Below are 20,685 nucleotides of genomic sequence, written 5' to 3' on the forward strand. Positions count from 1 at the left end.
TCTGAACAATAAGCATTGTCTGGAGAATGAATATCTCAAATTACTGTTTTTCAGATGCATGTATATGTTGTTGTGATTAATAAAAACGTTACAATTGCTTTTTTGTTACTGTAATTTTTTCAGTTAAAAGTTACCCAAAAGTACTATCACTAATTGGAGAGGAGCCAGATGTTTTTTTTTTTTAATTTTTATTTATTTATGTATTTATTTATTTATGGCTGTGTTGGGTCTTCGTTTCTGTGCGAGGGCTTTCTCTAGTTGCGGCGAGCGGGGGCCACTCTTCATCGCGGTGCGCGGGCCTCTCACTATCGCGGCCTCTCTTGTTGCGGAGCACAGGCTCCAGACGCGCAGGCTCAGTAGTTGTGGCTCACGGGCCTAGTTGCTCCGCGGCATGTGGGATCTTCCCAGACCAGGGCTCGAACCCGTGTCCCTTGCATTGGCAGGCAGATTCTCAACCCCTGCGCCACCAGGGAAGCCCCAGATGTTTTGATGTTACTCAAAAAGGTTGTGAACCCCTGCTTTAGATAATCTCCCCCAGGGCAGCTACTCTCTTTGAGGAGCAGCACTTTGAATAGTTGAGTCCACTGAAAATAACAGAAGCGTTCCACAGAACTCAGCCAGTAACAGAATTGTATTAATTATAAATAATGCAGTTATTTTTATTGCTGTAAGTTTTAGAAAACAAGCACTGACCTACAAAGGAGAATTTGTAGGCTCTGACCAAATATCAAGTGCCACAGTCACACAGAGTAGCACTAAATGATCAAATGAGCAAATTTCTTCACATTGGAACTCTGGCTTTCACTGACTATCCGTGAAAACTGCAAAATGCAAAGCCATGTGGGATACCAGGCTTCACTTCAACAGAATTTTTAATTCACCATTTAAAAAACTCTCACACACACACACACACATATACCACGCACACACACATTCTCAGGAGTCATGTCATGGCTTGGTTCAACTGTGTGTGTGCATAAACTTTTATCCCTCTGAATCAAGTGTCATCATTATTGCATTTATTGAAATATTCTCTGATTGCCTGATTTCCTGGGCCAGTTTCCCGGGGCAGTCAGGCAAATAAAATTTCGTTTACAGAAAGAATTGATAAGAGAATTTCCTTTTTTCCTTAGAATTTTCCCCTCTGGCATCTAAAATATATCAAACAGCACTTAAAGTGTCAGAGGAAAGGAGGACAAGATTTTTCAGAGAACACTGGGCAGTGGGGTGGCAATACATCATGATTCAGATTCTCCCTCTTGGTCTGAGAGGCTAGTGGGGAAGATAGTCAATGCCTTACTTGCCATCAGTTAACACCTTATAATGAATTTCCACATCATTATGTTCGTCAAGACAGACAAGCATGGATGCTTGAAACGCACAAAAATAACTTACTCTTCAATCTCAGATACACAAATATACTTAAGAAAGAGAAGTTTTATTAGGGCAATTTCACTTTATTTTTCCATACAGCAAAGTCAACTACTGCAGTAATAATAAAATAAGCATAAAACAAATTGCAGCCCAAGACAAAATACATAATTTTAAGCAACTACAAGCAGAAAGTAAGTTGTGATTACATAATAGTAAAACCAAGCACATCTGTCCTTTCAGCAGATGAAAGCGTAGGGTTGCTGATAAGTGCAACACTATGACCAGCCGGAGTGAAGGCTGGATACACTAATTCATTAAACAAGTGCCCATTATCACATTTGCTTTTTTTGAGTGCTTCTGAGTTGAAAATTAAAACCATGAAATTTGAACTGTGTTTTACCTTTTTCACCTGCTGAAAGAACAGGATCCTACAGCAATTAAAAAACAATCACATAACAACTATAGCTACTGTGTGCTGTTTGGTTTGCCTGTTTATGGTTGAAATTTTGTGAAAGTCAATACTTGTTTTGAAGATTTTTTTCTTTTTTTTTTTTTTTGTGAACAATAAACCACTGAAATTGGCAGAAACTGATTTGAATAGTATATGTCCTTAGTATAGTTCTTTCTCTTTTTTGTTTTGTTGAAGTTTTAAACATGCAGTAGTTTTGAAAAATGTAAGGAATATCTGATCCATGATTTCACCTTAATGGTTGAAGTACCTGCTAGTTTTGGTAATGATCTTCAGGCAGATTTGGCCCAATGGAGTTTTTGTCAGTCATGAGATCTCGGAAGGATGGCATATCTTTCCAGCTGAAAAAATCCTGGCAAACTACAAGCTGTCCACAAAAAGCAAAGCAACATGTTTGAAGGGGTATGGAGTGCTAACTCTGTGCCACTTTTGCAAGCAATTTTGCTCAGTCTGTCATTGTATTAGCCTTAACAAAACTCCTTGTAATTATAGACGTTTTTATTCAAAATAAGATCTTACTATTATACAGGTTTCTCTCTTTTGACTATATACAGAAGTGCAAAAAGTCAACCTTCTCTCTAGACGTTCCAACATGCTAAATTGCAGCATAATCAACCCTCAAGAGTTTGCACACACGCTATAATTCTCATTACGTAAACTTTGAGTATTTGGATTATCAACAAAAAGTCCCTTGTTCTATTTATTGATTATGCAGCTTATTTATAACAAGGCCTGATATTCAGGGATTTCAAAAATATTAAACAATACTTTAACATTTGAAATGGATACAGTAGAAAATAAATTTTATTCTAATATCTAGGATCTAGATCTTCTTATAATAACTAATTACAAACAAAATAAATCATCAAAATATTACTCAATTGTCTGCCAGGATTGTTGCGATAGCAACAACTTAACTTCTTACTTAGCAATGATTATATATTTATAAGATATCCATATAAAAGATCTTTGTTCTTTTAATGAAAACTAGACAAGAACTAACAATGACTGACATTCTTACACTTTAATATTAAATCAGTAAAATATAAATCATTTAGTTAACAATAATACGAATATTCATATGACACTACATGTAATTCAAAACTGAGTATGTTATGAAGGAAAAACTACTTTAATTTTTTTTTATATTTTGAAAAATTCATCGGTAAAATCTAATAAAACAAGAGTCTATAAACTGAAATGGTATTCAATTGTTAATAGAAAATGAAATCTAATAAATGTAGGAAATGAAAAACTACATTTTAACAAGAAAAATAAGTAATATTCTATAATGTAACTAACTACAATAACATATGGAGTCACCATTACTCTCTTAACACGATTGAAATTACATTGGTATGGGTTCCAACCCGTAATGTAATAATCTAAGGCTTTAATAGATGTACAGTACAATCAGTAAAATCAACACATCAGTCTTATATTAGAAAGCATCTCTCTCAAGCATAAAAACTTGCAGTAAACTTGGAAGTATGGAAAGTTCTAGAACTGAACTTTCACTTCTCCCATTCCATACTAGAACTACCAGTGACCTGGCCCCTACTTCAGCAATTTTTAGAACTGCTGAACAGAGCAAAAATATCCTTTACTAGCTGCAACATCCAAACCACAAAAAAGGAATTCCTTTGGATGAATCCATTCTTAAAAACTGAATGCACATCTATTTTTTTTTTAATTTTGTAAAAGGCTTTCTAAGGCTATAAGCAGTAAATCTGAACAAAACAAAACAAAACAAATCACATATAAAATTCACCCATGTACTTAACCCACCCAGTGACTAGGTTAATTAAACATTTCCCATTTTCATATTTTGGTTTATCATGCATCTGATGAGTGCTGCTTTCTTCTTTGTTTAGAGTCACTATTTTAAATGTGACTGTGATGAAGCATTTAAGCAAATGTGAAACCATTTTTGCAAAGCATTTAGAGTCTTCTGACTTTTGACAGAGCTATAAATAGAAGCAAAATAATTTCCTCCAACTTTTTTTTTTTGTTATCGTGTCTCAGAAATGGCATATCCCTTTTGAATAACATGTTATACAGTATAGTATGCATAAATATTACACTACAATGCATTAAAATAATTTTATATATATATCTATTATATATATCTCCAGTATGTGTGAGTTTATCTGTATTGAGAGAGTTTGTATTGTGCTGTCTATTTTGTTACTGTAAAGTTAAATCGGCCATTTCTGAGACAGCTTTGGTTTCCAAAAAAAAAGGAAAAAAAAAAAAGAATGGTGCCCTTTGACTGATTAGTACTAGCAAATAAGCAACAAAATGTGGCTCCGAAAACAATAACACTGAAGAAATAATACTCTAATTTGATGTACAGTCTATGGCACTTCATGAGAATCCTTAACAACATGGTACTTAAAGCCATGATGTGCTTTAAAAGATACACAGTTGTGGTTTTGCTTGGCACATTCATCTCTGTCAGATCCCTCCCTCACCACATCTTAAAATCTACTACATTAAAAATATTACTCTTAAACAAAAATGACTGTGCATGCACGCTCTCATCTATAATGGCAATTTTAAATACAAGGTGCACCTTTGTTATTTGTAAACCTTGAAAGAAATAAACTTATTTTTAAAAAATTATATCTTGGTCTACAGACGTACCAATACATAATAGAATCATGGTTACACCATAGTCTGTCTTTTCAAGATGGCATGAATATATAGGAAACTAATTAGGTCTGCATATTTGAATGCATCACTCTGTGCTAGAAAAGAAAGACAATGTTGTTCTTTTAGACAGGAATATCACCTCAGCACAAATATCAACTAAATGTACAAAGTGTATAGGCAACAGTGTGCAGTGGATTTCCATGTTGTCTTGTCTTCTGGTTAACATGCAATATGCGGATGTCTTGTGGCTGAGGGGTTTTTGTGTGTGTTGCTTGACGGTATATACACTATGGCTAATGACCTCGTCCTTTACTCTAACCAAGCACACTGTCCTTTCCTCCTTAGCATGATCTGCAAGGGAAAAAGAGATAATCTTCGTTAAAACAGACAATATCTAACAGCAGTTTCCAATATGCATTCAACATGAAAACTGTATTTCTTGGTTTAAAGAGTGAACACATGTATGTTGTATGTTCATGTAAAAACAAAAAACACCTCACAAGTACAAAGGACCTAAATTTGTTTATCCTTTCTTTGAGAATAAAATGACATGCACAGCTTAATAAAATTGTAGACTCTGAACAAATATCACCCAACACTAAGCTCAAAGTATAAAATACATTTGCAGAATCAAGGGGCATAATGTAGCAGAGCTCTTTTTAGCACTGCCATTGTGGGGCAGAATTTACAACTCATTTTACTTCTAAAGTTTAATAGCTTTCAAGAGTAATGATTTGGCCCACGAAATTAAAATCCATGCAACAATCCTATTAAACACAATTTGCTCTCTTTGGGTGCTTGATTAGCACAGTATGTGTTTGGAAAAAAATAAAAGAACGATACTCTACATGACTGTTTTGGATAATTTAACGTTTGGATTTTTCCCACTAAAGGCAAGAAAATAAAAATTGTTCCTTATGCTCCTGACAAATTAAGGTTGAATTGATATTGCAATGCACCTGTGAACTGAGTTCCAGTTTTTACATGAAATTTGTTCCCAGAGAATCTTTGCATATTAAAACATTCTTTAGCACACAACCTTGAGAATGAAAGAAATCACGATTCTGCTGCACTCAAAAACCAGTTTAAATATTGTTAACGCCTCATGAAAATGAGTAATCATTTGTTAAACGGAACATTAAAGAGCCTAAGTTTCAATACACACAAATCCACTGTTTTGCTAATTGATGAACTTAAGGCCATTTGCTATCATTTTTTTCAACCTGGATTATTGCTAAGAAATAGAACATAGTTACAGATAGACATACCAAACACACCCAACTGACTATAAAAGCGTGAAACAGTTTTTTTTTTAACATGTCAAAAAGAGAACTCTACTTCCAAACCTACATACTACAAAGCGATGTGCTTATTCAAAATGTGGCTATTGTTCAGAATAATAAACCTTATTATCAGAACTGCATCGAGAGAACTTATGAAACACAAAAATCAGTTTCAGTAATTTAATTCAGGATTGCAGCATGTCTCTGGGAGTACTTCTCAGATTGAGTCTATCATTTCTTTCTTAAACGGCTCTCAGATTTCATCTATACCCTTCTCCTGCATGGGTTCACCCTTTGACCAGCTGTTACTATGCTCAAGGGCCTCTGAACTGGCCCATCTCCTGACTCAACACCTCTGTCCCTTCTTCTGTAAGGCCCTGACATCTCCCTTCTCTCTGTAACAACCTTCATTGTCCAAATTCACTTAATTTCTGACTCTGTTAGGAAGAGCTGCTCCCTCATGTTTGCTCCAAGAGAAATGTGTTCAAACCTCTCTTATTTTAATGTAGAGTGCTGAAATTTACATCATTATCTCATTATCTACTCATCTTTATTTCCTCGACCTGGTAATTAACACAGAGTAGCACCAAAAAATCATTTGTAAATATGTTAATGAACAGATAAATGAATGAAAGGAAGCAACAAAGAATGATCACCCATCTTATTTACCAGACTCAGTTTTAAGCATTATGGCTCTTTCTAAATATAAAAATAGATACTTAATATACTTCTGAGCATGTAGATAACTTGAACGCATGCATACTGAATAAAACATATGCTCTATGGATGAAAAACGGTCATCTTTGCAAGTATCTAAGTCAATGTGTCTGAAAGTAAACCAGAAGACTTTCAAATCATTTGAGCAACGACAACATCTTTAGAATTACATGATCCTCCAAGGTGACTATTCTGAAGTACCTAAAGTTTACCTGGATATATAGATGTGTGTGTGTGTGTGTGTGTGTGTGTGTGTGTGTACATGTGCACATATGTCCGTGTGTGAATATATTTATTTAAATCAGACTCTTCATATTCTAATGACCCTGTGTGTGGCGAAGCACGGGGTAAAGTGGGAACATGTTCTCATTTAGGATTCAGCAAAGCAATTTTTGAATAAAATAAATGCTGACCTACACCAGGGATCAGCAAACTACTGCCTGTGAGCCAAATCTGGCCTGCTGCCTGTTTTTGTAAATAAAGTTTTATTGGGACACAGCACACCTTTTAGTTTACACGCTGTCTCTGGCTGCTTTCGTGCTACAGTGGCAGAGTGGAGCAGCTGTAACACAAACCCTATGGCCCACACAGCCAAAAATATTTACTATCTCATCTTTCAAGAAAAAGTTTGCCAGCCTCTGATCTATGCCTTCTATTTAGTTTTAAGTCGCCTTTTTTTCTTCACTATTGTGTTTATTTCTAGTATGAAATAAAAACAAAATTAATATATCCTAAGTATTACACATATTTAAGTGACATCAACATATTTATTATGAATTCACATGATAAAATTCCTCATAACCCATCTAAGATAAAATTGTGAGCTCTATATAAATACTTTCTTTGAAATTTTGTAAAATTTTCTTAAGTGCATTACACAATTGTTATCTTAAAAAAAAAAAAAAACTACCGTGAATATACACTCTATATTACACAATGAACTTACTGTGTAGTGATGAAAATTCTACATCTGGGTAACATACTTGTGGCTAGTCAGATGTTCGGCAGATATTATGGGTATCTAGCAAATAAAAAATTATTTAATGAATGATCCATGCAAGCAAGCCAACAACCAAGAGATGAAAACATTTTAATATTAAGTTTTTTAAGAAAAGTGAAATTCAGCTGTGAGGTGACAGTCCTTATCTGGTCAACATAACAGTAAGTTAATGTAAACTTAATGCCAAAGTAGCAACTCATTTTTTTAAAATCTTTGTGTTAAATACTATTCTATAAATGTTATCAGTTTTTAGGAAGTAAGAGAAGTAAAACTATCAAAAATTCATGCAGAGCAGTAATTGAAAGAAGCCCTTTTTGTTGGCCTACACACACACACCTGTGGTTTCAGTTATTCAGTAATCCAAAAAGTAAAGTAAGAAATGTCTTGCCTATTTTTGTGCAACCAGTTTCTACATTTTCATTCAACTGACGGTGTCTAACTTTTTTTCCAAGTTAAAAGTACCAGGTAAGAATTATAAAGGAGTATTTCAAAAGAACTGGATAACAGTGTTAAATCTACCTCAGAACATATTTCTGAATCCTGATTGCATATTTTATTGTATTTTAAATGGGCAAGAGAATTACAAAACTTGAGAGAAAATACAATAAGGAACCAATATAGAGGTGACTTGTTTCAATCATCCCCAAAGCCAAGATCTTCCAATTGGTAGCCTGATTCTCCTCCAACCCAGAAGTATGGCTGCTGTCCTGGGAAAGGCAGCACAACAGATGAAGACAATCAGAGGAATGAAAGCATGGGTTCTAACACTAGTGATTCATTTCCCGGTGTGTAACCTTGAGCAAAGCACTTACTCTACGCTTAGGTTTCCTCATCTCTAAAATGGCACTAATCCCATTTCGGCAAGGTTGATGGGAGAATAGTAAAACCACATACATGAAGGCATTTTGTTGTTGTTTCAATTTAGATGTCCTAAAGACCAATTCAACATATTACAATCCACAGTCTGGAGTGTAAATTAATATGTCTCTATTTTATTTCCATTTCTCAGCTGATATCTTTACACAATTTTACAGCATTGGCAAATGGCACGAAAATGTGCTCCAAGCATAATGAAGCTTCTCATACCATTTTTCCTGCTGCTGCAGGACAGGATGTTGCACCCAACAGTGTAGAAGCATCAAGGATGGGGCTGTCGAAACATACCAAGGACCTTCAACACCAATCGATGCAGATGAAGGGCCAGCTATAAACTTCTGCATGCATGCAGGCTGCATTTTGTGGCATCAGCTATTTCCAGCATTGCTACTGTACTGTAGGCATATACATATGTATGTATATGTAGATATAATATATGTGTGTATATATATATATCCATTCCCTTTTCTTTCTTTTGGTTGTGAAACAGTATGAAGACCCAAGATTATGCATGAAATGGTCACAGCACAATGCAAAAAGTAAAGTGTCCCCTACAACCAAGGTGGCCAGGGCATGTTGAAATTTGCTTTGCTGTAGTTCTGCTTACACCAGCAATTCTATAGTCATACATGGTACACACAAGAGAGTTCAACATCATTAATCTGCGCCATAAACGGACTGCATTGAATCCATTAAGATATTTCTACCATAGATTACTTACTAACATGCCACATATGCACAATCTAGCATTCTTGTAAATGAGTCTGACGTGTTAGCATAAATCCAGGGCTATTTTGACAAGCTTTGGAAAAACTAATGATTCTTTGCCAAGAAATGTTTAAAGCTTGTCTGAAACTTTAAAATACATCCATTTTGGCATGCTGCTTTTGAAAGTTTTTAATGGCTACACTAATAGCTTATAGTTCTTCTTCAACAGTACATGGTGCGCTACAGAAACAAGGGTGGCTATTCCTTATAGCAATAACTGTGAATTCGGATGGCACTTAATTGGTCTTCTTTTCCCAAAGGGGCAACATGTTGATTCCCATCTGATACTGGTTCTTTTGAGAATCATTTGGCTACATTTAACCTTGGTCTGGGGGTTATCTGAAATTTGATTTGCCTCTAGATTTTTTCATATGCTATTAACCCTATTGAACTTTACTTTCATAACAAACATATCTATATATTCAAGCCAAAGCCTACTTCACATAAATTTGACTTTGATTCAACCAGTATTTTCTAGAACATACTTTTAAATAGGAGCAGAAAACGCTGGTTGAATCCATGCAAATTTTAAAATGTAAATATTTTAATAATCAATTTCTTTTGAATAATCACATCATAAAGTTTATATTTCTGAAACAGATTCCTTTTACTTAAAAATATCCTGTGTATTTGTCACTCCATAAACTTGTATGGAACATAGAATGACTCAATTTGCCGTACTGGATGCCTTTTTTTTTCCTTCATAACCCTCCAACGTTTATGCTGAGTAGTTACAGAAATGAGAGCACTTAGGAATTTTATTTTTTCCCTTAAATCATTGAGAATCAAAACTTGGACACAAATTTAACTTATTTTGAATATGCAATCTGCTTACTGAATAAAACTATAATGAATTTATAACAAACTCTATTTACAAGAGTGGTCATTTGTGGCATAGATAACACATTTAAATATTTTGCTTTTTATGAAGAATTTGGGCAAGAACTAAGAAATTGTATATATCAAATGCTTATAACAAAAACCTTAAAATCACCTGTATTTTAAAAATTATAAGTTTCAGGTGTGCCGCATTGTAGTTCAACATCTGTAGACACTACCCTATATAATTTCGATTGGTCAAAACACCTGCGTGATGGATTGAGACCAACTGAGAATTGCTTGTGTAAATATCATTTTAGTAGCTTTAGAAATGGAGCTGCGACAACTTTGGAGCACTTATAAATGGCAAAAAAGCATTCTGCCGCTCATCAGAGAGAATGTGTAGGCCAACAAGAGGTATCTTTGAAACCCCATGCTCTTAAAGCACCCTCTACAGCCCTCACGGACATGCGACTCCCACGGACCTCAGTGGGAAATCCACGTGCATCAGGGCTGTTGGACTGAGCCCTACGAGAGTTGGTTTTTAAGAAACAAAGCTGTAAATTAGCAAACCTGGTTGGCTGTGGCGGTTGCAGCGAAGGGAACACTTGTGGCAGATGTTGTTGCTGCGGACACAGTGGCTGGCGTAGCACCGTGCACCATGGGAACTTTCGGAGGGAAAATCATATAAGCAAACATACAGAAGAGTGTAGCAATATGGAAACCATGGCAACATGGAGGAGATAATTGGGCATGGTATTTATCACAGCAACAAGCCGTGTGACGGGGGCGTCATCACCAGTGAGTGACATGCAATCACAGCGCAAAGCAGGACAACATTCCAAGGAGAGAAGGGGAAGGGGGATGAAAGAGAAAAAAAAAAGGGGAAAAAAAGCTTGTTACCATCAAATCAAGAAAATTGACACAAACAGGCTTAATTTGCTAAGTCAAAATCAGGAATTTTATATAGTGTTCATAGTCAGACATTCAAAATCTAAGTCAAAATACAGGTATTTACTTCATATATACAATTAATCTGTTTGAATAAAAGTACGTTTTCTCATTTACTATTGTAAAAATATACAATATATTACTTTTATGAGATAGTTTTTTTTTTTTTTTCTTACACACCAGAACTCATAGTCCAATCAAAATCCACCAAAGGTGACTAAAGGAAACTTGTGTGTAAAGAAAACATTTATGTGAGTCCATGTCAATTAAATAGAAAATGGCATTTAATTGACAGGTGTTAGTAAAAAGGGAATGGACTTGCCCAATAGATATAAGTTAAACTTAGCAGTGGATTTTGAGGGGCTGTGAGGTGCACCATAGGTTTAAGATAATCAAGAAACAAAGCTGGCACCTACCAACACTTGTAGCGGGTGTCATGCACAATATTGAACCTGCTCATCATGCATTGCAACAGGAAGGTGGATTTGAAAAGGGAAAAGAATTAAAACATCCCATCACACGTGTAATTAGGAAATTCATTTGAACAAAGAAGAAAAATTGTTATTATGGGAACAGTGGCATGTAACAGTCAGCACGATCAAATCATACAATAGCATAGTGATCCATTAGAACTAGTCCCAAGTGAAGAATAAAAGCCAGTTTAACTGTGTGCTGGTACACGCTGTTGCTCCTAATTGCTGCCTACAAATAAAAGTATTTTGAGAAAAAACTGAAACCTGCTTAATTCTTTTAAAAATCATACTGCAATTTGTTTTGTTTTGATCTGGTTACTAGCCATCTGGCAGCTTTGCTATTTCTGACTTCAACCTATGAACTGAGCACACGTTAAATCTTTAGAGATATTTATTATTAAGACGCTAAATAATCCAATGCACAAAACTGACTTGACAATGTAACGAAACCGAAACATTCATTTTCATTCCTTTGGTTTTATTTATTTCCCTGTTCACTGTAGCGACAACAACACAGACACGGAAGGGGTTGTGATCATCCCTACAGGAATTTTATTCGGAGGGGTACCAAGCAATAAATTATGCATAAAGCGAAAGTGAACTTCTGCATTGCCTTAGTTGGGAATTTAAATGCAAGGAAAACATTTAGACGGGATATACTTTCGTATAAGTCTCGAACTGGTTTACTTAGTAGGTATCTGGGAAAACAGACTGGTTTTCACCGCTGGTTTAGACCCTCAGGACTTCTTGGAATAGCAAGTGTTCTACAAAATTTCACGTCCAAAAAATGGTTGATTAGATTTCAATAAAAACCCTGAATGGGAGATGATGAAGATATATACATTGCATACGGGGTGTTAGCATATGGGATGCTCACAATGGTTCCACCATGACGTTAAAATAAATATTACGTATCTAGTCCCTGTTCTCTTTGACATATAAACATTGAAAAATCTAACTTATTTTACCAACTACGGGGCACTTTCCCACATACTGAATTACTGTTCTTTCTATGAGATTATTTTAGACTGCTAGGTTTTAAAATATCAAATGATTTTATGTTTCTATCTGAATCTTGGTGCATCCTATTTAAATACTAGCAGCATCTGGGATGAACATTTGTTAGGAAAATATCTGCCAATTGCGTCTTGTCAGAGATGGCCCTATAAAACAAAGCTGCCATTGAGAAGCACAGATTACTTAACTGGCATCCTTGTAACAGATGCAATTAGACTGTTATCACAATTACACGGTGGGCACAATGATCAGTGATTAAACTAGGTAATGGAGCTAGGGCGGCATCCTCTCAGGTGGAGTACTATTACATTGATAGGCATTATTTAAGACACTTGAAGATCTCTGTCATTTGCTACCACTACTGAGTCAAAGACTTGTGAAAGACAACAAAAACAAACCAGTGATAACAAAGACGGTAATTTGAGACAGTAGAGCAAGCAAAATTTAATACTCTAGATCTTATGAAATCATTATCCTATAATAGTGGGGTGGGAAGACTGAGAAAGAGAGGATGAAAAGATGAATGAAAAAGAATAATGTGCAATTTGATAAATATTCGTTTTAAATACTGTACAGGTTATAGGTTTTAAATTTATTATTTATTATTATGCTGCAATTTGCCTATTGTATTTCATCCCATGCATAATTAAGGCTGCACATGCTGAAAATGAGTTAACCTTACCCTAGCTCTCTAAAACTCTAAAGCATTTATGATTTGCATTTCAGTTTGAGTTATCTTCCTTATTAACATTATAACCAATGCACACAGTTTTGAGAGGGATTTGCAGCAAATAAACATAAGGCAGCAATGAAAATACTAGCCAGGGTGCAATAACTCACAAATATGAAGACATAATGCTGTAGGACCCACTTACCAAAAACAAAAATCACTTTTGAAATGACCATAATATCCATCTTTACATCAGATGGGTTGATTTATTAATAATGATTGTACAAGTAGCCAATTAAAAGTTTTTTCTTCAATTTTCAGCACAAGGCAACATTTAAGTGAATGTATTTGTCAATTTCGAATTTCCCCTACGAAGATATTTGCAGAGCAGAATGGTGTGTTTCTGAGGAATGCAATACTTTAATTACATGATATTTATATTAAAATTTTAAATTGATCTGTATGAAGGTGCAGAAAAAATTACTAGGAAGGTAAGTCGCAAATGAGACGTATGTGTAGGTAAAATCAGTTCAAGGAGAAAGGAAGGAAGTAGAGAGAAAAAGAATTATAATGGAGATTTGGTTGGAGGTTTGAATTTAGATATGGTAATTCAAGCCTATTTAGGTAGATTATGATAGAAGTATAAAGCTGATTTAAAGTCTTCTAAAAATAATTTATATCATTTCAAACTAAAAGTTCACAATCAGTTGAATTATTCTCAAAATTGATATCTAAAAAAGCAACAGCTTCATATAATTTATTTGCTTCTATTCAATCTATTGAATTCTACTTTATTGCACTACTGAGTTGGGAAATAATAAATAAAACTCAGTGCTTACTACATTCCAGGCTTTATTCTAAACTCTTAGACCTGTCTATAAAAGTGCTTTAAGAAAATGTTTTTATCAAATATGTTTAGAACTCACTTAAACACAACTCTGTGAAATAATTACTACTATTATCCCCATTTTACAGATGAAAAAAATGAAAGTATAGAGAAATTATATCTTGTGGTAGAGCTATATTTAAACTTCCAAGCCAGGTTTGTAATCACTATGCTAAGTTTCAAGTAAACCATCTGCATTAATTTCATTAACTCTAATGAAAGTGATAAGCTGGAAATCTTTGTTTTCTATTCTTTCTGTAAAAACAACCCCATCCCTCTGCAACTCCCCTCTCACTCCAACCCCTCAGGAAACTTTCCTGGCCTTTTGTTTCCTTATTTCTGGTAGTGCTGCCACGCAAGGCGAAGCTGAAGCCGTTTACAGCAAACTTATTTTTAGGTCTTTTGAAATCACAAACCTAAACTGACTGAGGGCAATATGCTAGGAGGAGAGAAGAGAGGTGTGCTTCTGAGGATGTAGGCAAAAACTGTGAAGGAGAGCAGAGAGAAAAGTTCCTCCAGACCCTGGAGAGGAGGCGGGCAGTGTGCAGGGTCCCTGGGTAGTTAGGCATGTGGCGTGTTCTTTCACAGGAGCCCTGCAGGCAGCAGGCTTTCCAGGAAATGGGCTGCATCGGAGGCTAAGGGGCTCAGGCAAGGATGCTTGTACCCAAGGCAGGCATAGAAGTCCTGGAGTACCTGCCTTCAAGAGATCTTGTAAACATGGACATTGAGTACATCGGCAGTGGCCAGTGCTGACTGAAGAATGGAGAATGGGTAGCCTGTCTGAGACTACTGGACCGCACAGGACCTCTATTTGAGTAGAGACAGAAAGAAGAGGAGATGTGAAGATGGGGTTCTGGAATCCCAGTGATGCCGCCTGACATTTCTATCCAACACAGTGAAATTGGAGTTTAAGAATTGGACTTAATTTCAGTTCAGGAAAATAAATCTGATGTAAATAAAAGTGTTATTTCTTACACACTCTAATTTCAGGGGTGAAATTTATAACTACAACATAATTAGACCCTAGATTATGCATAATCTGTATAAATAGTGAATTTAGTTTTAAAGGGTGAAGGTTAAAAAAAAAAGGACTATATAACTAAAAAAAAAAAAAAAAAACACCAAAGCTTCAATGTGAACTTAATCCAAATTACTTGTATTTATCTTTAAGTGAGATGGAGGGTGTAAAAACAAAAGGCCAGAAAACTTTCTTGGGGTGGGTGGGAGGGAGATGCAGTGGGATGGGGTTGATTGAATAAATAGAAAGATGGATGAATGGACGGATGGATGAGTAGACGGATAGGTGGATGGAAAACAGGGAAGGAACAGAAGAAAGAGAGGAAGGGAAGGAGGTAGGGTGAGAGAGAAGAATAGATAGATGGTTAGAAGGATGGATGGATAAATGGAGAGATGAATGCATACATGGATGGATGATGGATAGATGGGTATAGGCCACGTAAGTCCCAATTTGTTCTTAAAAGTTACGGTATATACTAATTTTTCTTAGCTAGCTAGCTGGCTTGCCACTGAACCCCGATCTTTTGCTAGCAACTTACTCTGTATACAGAGTTACCTGCTCTAAAGATTTAGCCAACCATGCTTCATTGTAACTTCAATGAAATAGACCTGCATGTCCCTGAAGTTATGATTGAAGCAACAGACTACAGAGCTCTAAAACTCTAAACTGCAAAAAATAAATGACTTCCTTTTTCTAATCAGTTCCAATAAAGTCTTCAGAATATAACTTCCAAATTATAATACTGTGGTTAGATAGGATGCTCTGATCATATAATTCTTCTGTACATCTGCAGAATAACCTAGACTTTGGAAAATGACTTTCTTTTTCTCCCAGGTGTTATACGTAAGATGACATATGAATTTGTGGTAGGATGGATTTTCTGTAGCTCTCAAAGTATACTTAAAAACTTAAATTAGTTGACAATATTTCAAAATTGAGAGATTTCACATATGAATACCCAAATGTCCAGAATATCTGGGAAAAAAATCATAAGATCTGGCAACACTGGACACCAGGGCCACTGCATTAGGTTGTACAGTTTGTATACAACCAACCCTGGGAGGAAAAGACACAACCACCCCTTGTTCACAAAGACTCTGATGTATATGGAACCACAAAGGGTATTGTGCAGTGCACAATACCTACTAGGCAGATAATCCTCTAAGGCAGCAAAGGGCTAAGTCTGAACACTGACCGTCCCCTTTAGACTGGGCCTGTGCTCTCCAGTGCCTCCCAGACCCCACAGCTCCTAATTTATTTCTTGCTCACTTATTCATGTTTCCTGCCTGGCCCTTAAGGCATTTGGGTTTTATATTCTCTGCATTAGATTTCCTTCCTTTCTGGCTGTCTGATAAAGTGGTTTGGCAGAAGTATAAATGGGCTATCCATTTTAACTTTTTAATGCCATAGTGGCACACAGGTATGTATGATAATGAAAATTTTATTTTTGGCTGCGCAATGAGCGCAATGCGGGATCTTAGTTCCCCGACCAGGGATCGAACCCGCGCCCCCTGCAGTGGAAGCGTGGAGTATAAACCACTGGACCGCCAGGGAAAGTCCTGACAATGAAAATATTTTTAAGGAATGATGGAGGCAGTACTTACTTCTGATTATGTGACTAATAAAGGTTAACCTGCAGCTTAAGCTCTTTAAAACTGGGTTACAAATAAATCTTATTTGATATTACTATTGCAATGATTTCATAGCATGTTGACTACAAATATCAAGAACAGAATATTTCTGATGCAAATTCATCATAAAAACGCAAATGCATCTTAAAAATTTCAGCATATTTCAATATATTGTGGCACATTTTATTTAAATTAACAATGCTTAGTTTCTAGAACAGAGAGATAAGTATGATTCTGACTTATGAAGGTATTTATTGTTTTTCTCTGACTTGACCTTACCTATCATCTTTTGCTCTGTCCTATCCACAGATTAAAAACCATTCCAGGGAGAGACTATTGTCATAAGTCAGAGTCATGCATATCATGCAATTAATGATTATACTTATTTAGAAAAATCTTCAGTCATTTGAATGTTTTTGGAGAAACTGATGCAAAACCCATTTGATAAAACAGATTATTTTAGGTTTCTTTAAATAATTTATGGAAGAAGTTAGATTTGTTTTTATTTTTAGATTTTTAAATAAGGAAACTGTCATTTCTAGTAGTAATGTTTTATTCAATGAAATAAACTGACAAAAATAATTTTTAATTTCTTCAAAGAGATTATGGTAGTTACCTACAATCCCTTGAAACTTTGTCTACTGAGCTGACTATAGAAAAATTGATAGATTACTTGTTGGAGACAGCATAAATCCAGGGGCATGGCAATTTATACTAAAGCAAAAAGATTCATTTCTGGAAATCTCTGAAAAACTGTATAAGTTGAGAAGAAATTTTTTAATCTTATAAAACTTAAAACAAATGTGACTTTTCCCTCAGAATGCAACAAATACCCTACAGATCAAAATGATTTAATTTCTGTTCTAAAATGGACAAACTGCAACTTGATAGACACTATTTCATGAGTACAAATATCATTTTATCTGTGGTTCTAGGACAGGCTATTTCAATTAGTGGAATATTCTAGTTCATTGAATGTTACTACATATTCTACATAGGGATGGCTAGTTTTCAAAGATGCGCTGTATATAAAGTTGTGCTTAGCAGTAAAAACTAATGTGAATATAATTTATTCTCATTATTCAAAAACAAATTAACACATTCCCTCATGGCATTTTGAACCTAATGCACTGTAAATACTGTTAACATAGTACAATATACTAATGGGGTTGGATCTTTGACATACACATCTAGTCATAAATTTATCAATTTAATTAATAAAATTATTGTATTAAATAAATCTCTTAACACATGGTAATTTTTTAGAAAGATTAAGAGGTAAAGAGGAAAATAAGATTAGAGTCTCTGGTTAGTTGAATTCCAGATTACAAGAAGTGTTAAATGATGAGTGAGCAAAAATAATAAATTTCCAGATAACTAATTTTCTGATTATTTATGTTTTTAAATTGTATATCTTTGTGTATAGTTCTAGAGTATGTTTATTTGACTAAGTTGTAATCAACTGAAACCACAAATGTATAACTCAACAATAAATGTAAACTTCACTGGGCACTTAGGGCTACTTCAATATTAGCTCAGGAGCAACAATTTTAAGTGATGTATACTGATTGGTACTGATAAGAGCACTTTTTAAGAGCTCTGGAACACAGAGTCAGTTTTTTATTCTCCACCTTGAAAACAAAAAGGCTGAAAAATCAAAATCAAAACTGAAAAGTGTCATTTCATATAATTCAAATGAACTCTATGGAATCATGAAGGCAAAGGGGTCTTACAGCAGGAAAGGGTCATAAAATAGCTTGACAGACATATAACAAACGGTGTTGAGGAAAGAGAAAAGAAAAGAAAAGAACTCTATTTCAATTCCAAATTACACAGACAAAAATAACTATATAAAACATCAGTGATCTCTAATCCATCTTTCATTAAGCTAAAATTCTTAGTTTTTAAGGAAAGTCCTAGGAGATACCTCAGACAAGTTTCCATCTTACCTTCCACCTGCTCTATGGCTAAAAACAACTGGGGGCATGGTTTATCTGCTCTACCAGTAGAACTCTACATGGATCATCAGATTCATTTATTAATAAACTCAAACCCCTTACCTGGTGGGAGAAATGCTGTATGCTGTTGTAACTGCATGTTGGCTAGAGCCTGTTGGTATTGGAAAATACCAGTGTTAAAGACTGCGGTGGCACCGTTGGTTTTTTCAAGAGCAGGCCTCTTTGGTAATGGGGGAAGTACAGCTTGAGGAATTCCCTGTTTAGTGAATGAGTATAAAAAACAAATACCAGTAAAAAGAGAAAAAGAAAAAGAAAAATCAGTTGAAGGCTAAAATTGTTAGGAAGCATGAGCAAGCAAGCAGCAGAGCACTTAACTACCCAAGGGGAAAAAACATTCAATAAACAAAAATTTAAAGGGGAAAAAAAAAAGCAAGATAAAAGCTTTAAAGGAAGCATTATTTTTGTCTTGGTGGGGGGGGGGAACCCACTAGTATGAGAGCACATGTTATAATGTGTTAAAGTGTTTTAAGTCCCATAATGCTTCAGGCTTTCTGGGAGAAGCCATTGACTTGGGAAAAGAAGAAAAGCTGCACTGCGAGCTCCGTGAGGACTGACAAGTATAAGCAATGTTAATAGTTAATTGTACGGAGTGACCGAAACAGGTAAAATAAAAATCAGTCCCGCTCTGCCCCTCCCCCCATGTCTACCTAAACATGCACATGTCCCAGAGCATGCAAGTTTTTTTTTTCTTAAAACACTGAACTATAAATATTAAAAAGTCAATAATTCTATCACTAAAGCCATGCTAACCAAACAGGTACATAAATATACAGTCCAAAGATACATTTTTAATGTCCTTCAAGTATTCCATTAGAATATTCTACAATGCAGTTAAACTGAATGTGGGCTGCTGGGCTTTCGGAATCTTTCATTGTATGATATCCGTCCAGGAAGTTGTATTACAGTCTTTCCACTAATTTTGTCAGGAAACCACACTCAGTTTTTCATTGTACTTTACAACTTTATAACAGAAAAAGGAATATATATTTTTAAATAGATTAAAAAAAAAAAAAAAACTTGTATCTACAATAAAGCTACATGCCAAGCTAAAAGGTGAAAGGTCATAGTACCAGGTCAAAGGTTGCCTCGAGGGGTCGCTTCAGTGATTTGACAGCCGACTGAGTCTTAATTAGCAGGCAGCGAGCACATGATGGCAATGGGCCAGTGGGGTTCAAGCGCATTAACATAAACAGCAAGCAGAGGTGCATCATGGGGGCAGCAGTGCATTTTTGGGTAGGTGAGAAAAAACAAATAAAAAAACAAATCATCGGAATGCCATATACAACGAATAACAAGACTAAGCATGCACAATAAAGGCACTACTGAGTTGTTATTGGGAGGATAACTCCTCTTTGTAGTTAATTACAAACAAGATACTCTAACAGGAAAAAAAAAAAAAAGAGTGAAAGGAAGAGAGGAGGAGAGAGTCTGCCTTCTGTATTTTTGCTCAAGTATCCGTAAACAAACACAGAAAAGACCTCTCTCGTGATTATTTTACTGTGCTATGAAATACCACACAGTGTTCTTTTTTATGAATATTTTAAAGATTGTCATATATTTATGTAAAAAAAATGGACAACATTACAACAGCTAAGCAAAGAACAAAAATGGACTCATTAAAATCAGCTATTAGATCACATTAAAATTTACCTTAAGTATATATAGTTGAGTACCTGTTCTAAATGATCCAATTTCTAACTCCTCCTTGAGTACTGCTTTCTCCTTTCTACATAATGGCATAGGCAAGCTTCTCTAGTTTTACAGTTCTGTTTATGCCACAATATTGTTTAAGATTATCTAGATAGCAAACTGTTCAAAAATCTTGTAGCTAATTCTGAAAACAATTTTGTTGAAGCAATTCTCCTAAATAGTTCCAGATTTTGTTATGGTTAAAAGCAAGATACATGTAGAGAAGAGCCTTGATGTGCAAAAGAACACACCGAAGGAAAACAATGGCTGATTAGATGGCACACAGAAATAAGAGGACCGAAAATGGCAGTATCGTTAAACCGAAAAGGAGACAGGTGTTCTGTACAAAGCAGAAATTTCAGAAACCCTAT

At 35.3% G+C, this 20,685-nt stretch overlaps 1 protein-coding gene across 18 annotated transcripts in view; it reads right to left on the minus strand.

Annotated features, from left to right (window-relative positions):
* Nucleotides 1–1,419: 1,419 nt before the first annotated feature.
* Nucleotides 1,420–20,685, minus strand: part of MBNL1 (muscleblind like splicing regulator 1) — a 177,898-nt gene continuing 158,632 nt past the window's right edge. For 9 of the 18 annotated variants that reach the window (XM_082394406.1, XM_082394412.1, XM_082394405.1 and 6 more), the window contains 6 exons: nt 19,696–19,749; nt 18,668–18,821; nt 11,329–11,364; nt 10,535–10,629; nt 7,445–7,519; nt 1,420–4,849 (listed from right to left, as the gene is read on the minus strand). In XM_082394406.1, coding sequence (XP_082250532.1) covers nt 7,463–7,519; nt 10,535–10,629; nt 11,329–11,364; nt 18,668–18,821; nt 19,696–19,749 — 396 coding nt within the window. In that variant the 3' untranslated portion in view covers nt 1,420–4,849; nt 7,445–7,462. The remainder of the gene's footprint in view (nt 4,850–7,444; nt 7,520–10,534; nt 10,630–11,328; nt 11,365–18,667; nt 18,822–19,695; nt 19,750–20,685) is intronic. The other 9 variants (XM_082394415.1, XM_082394409.1, XM_082394416.1 and 6 more) reach the window with 7 other exon arrangements.

Source organism: Balaenoptera borealis, assembly GCF_965194805.1.
Source record: "Balaenoptera borealis genome assembly, chromosome: 5".
Lineage (NCBI taxonomy): Eukaryota > Metazoa > Chordata > Mammalia > Artiodactyla > Balaenopteridae > Balaenoptera > Balaenoptera borealis.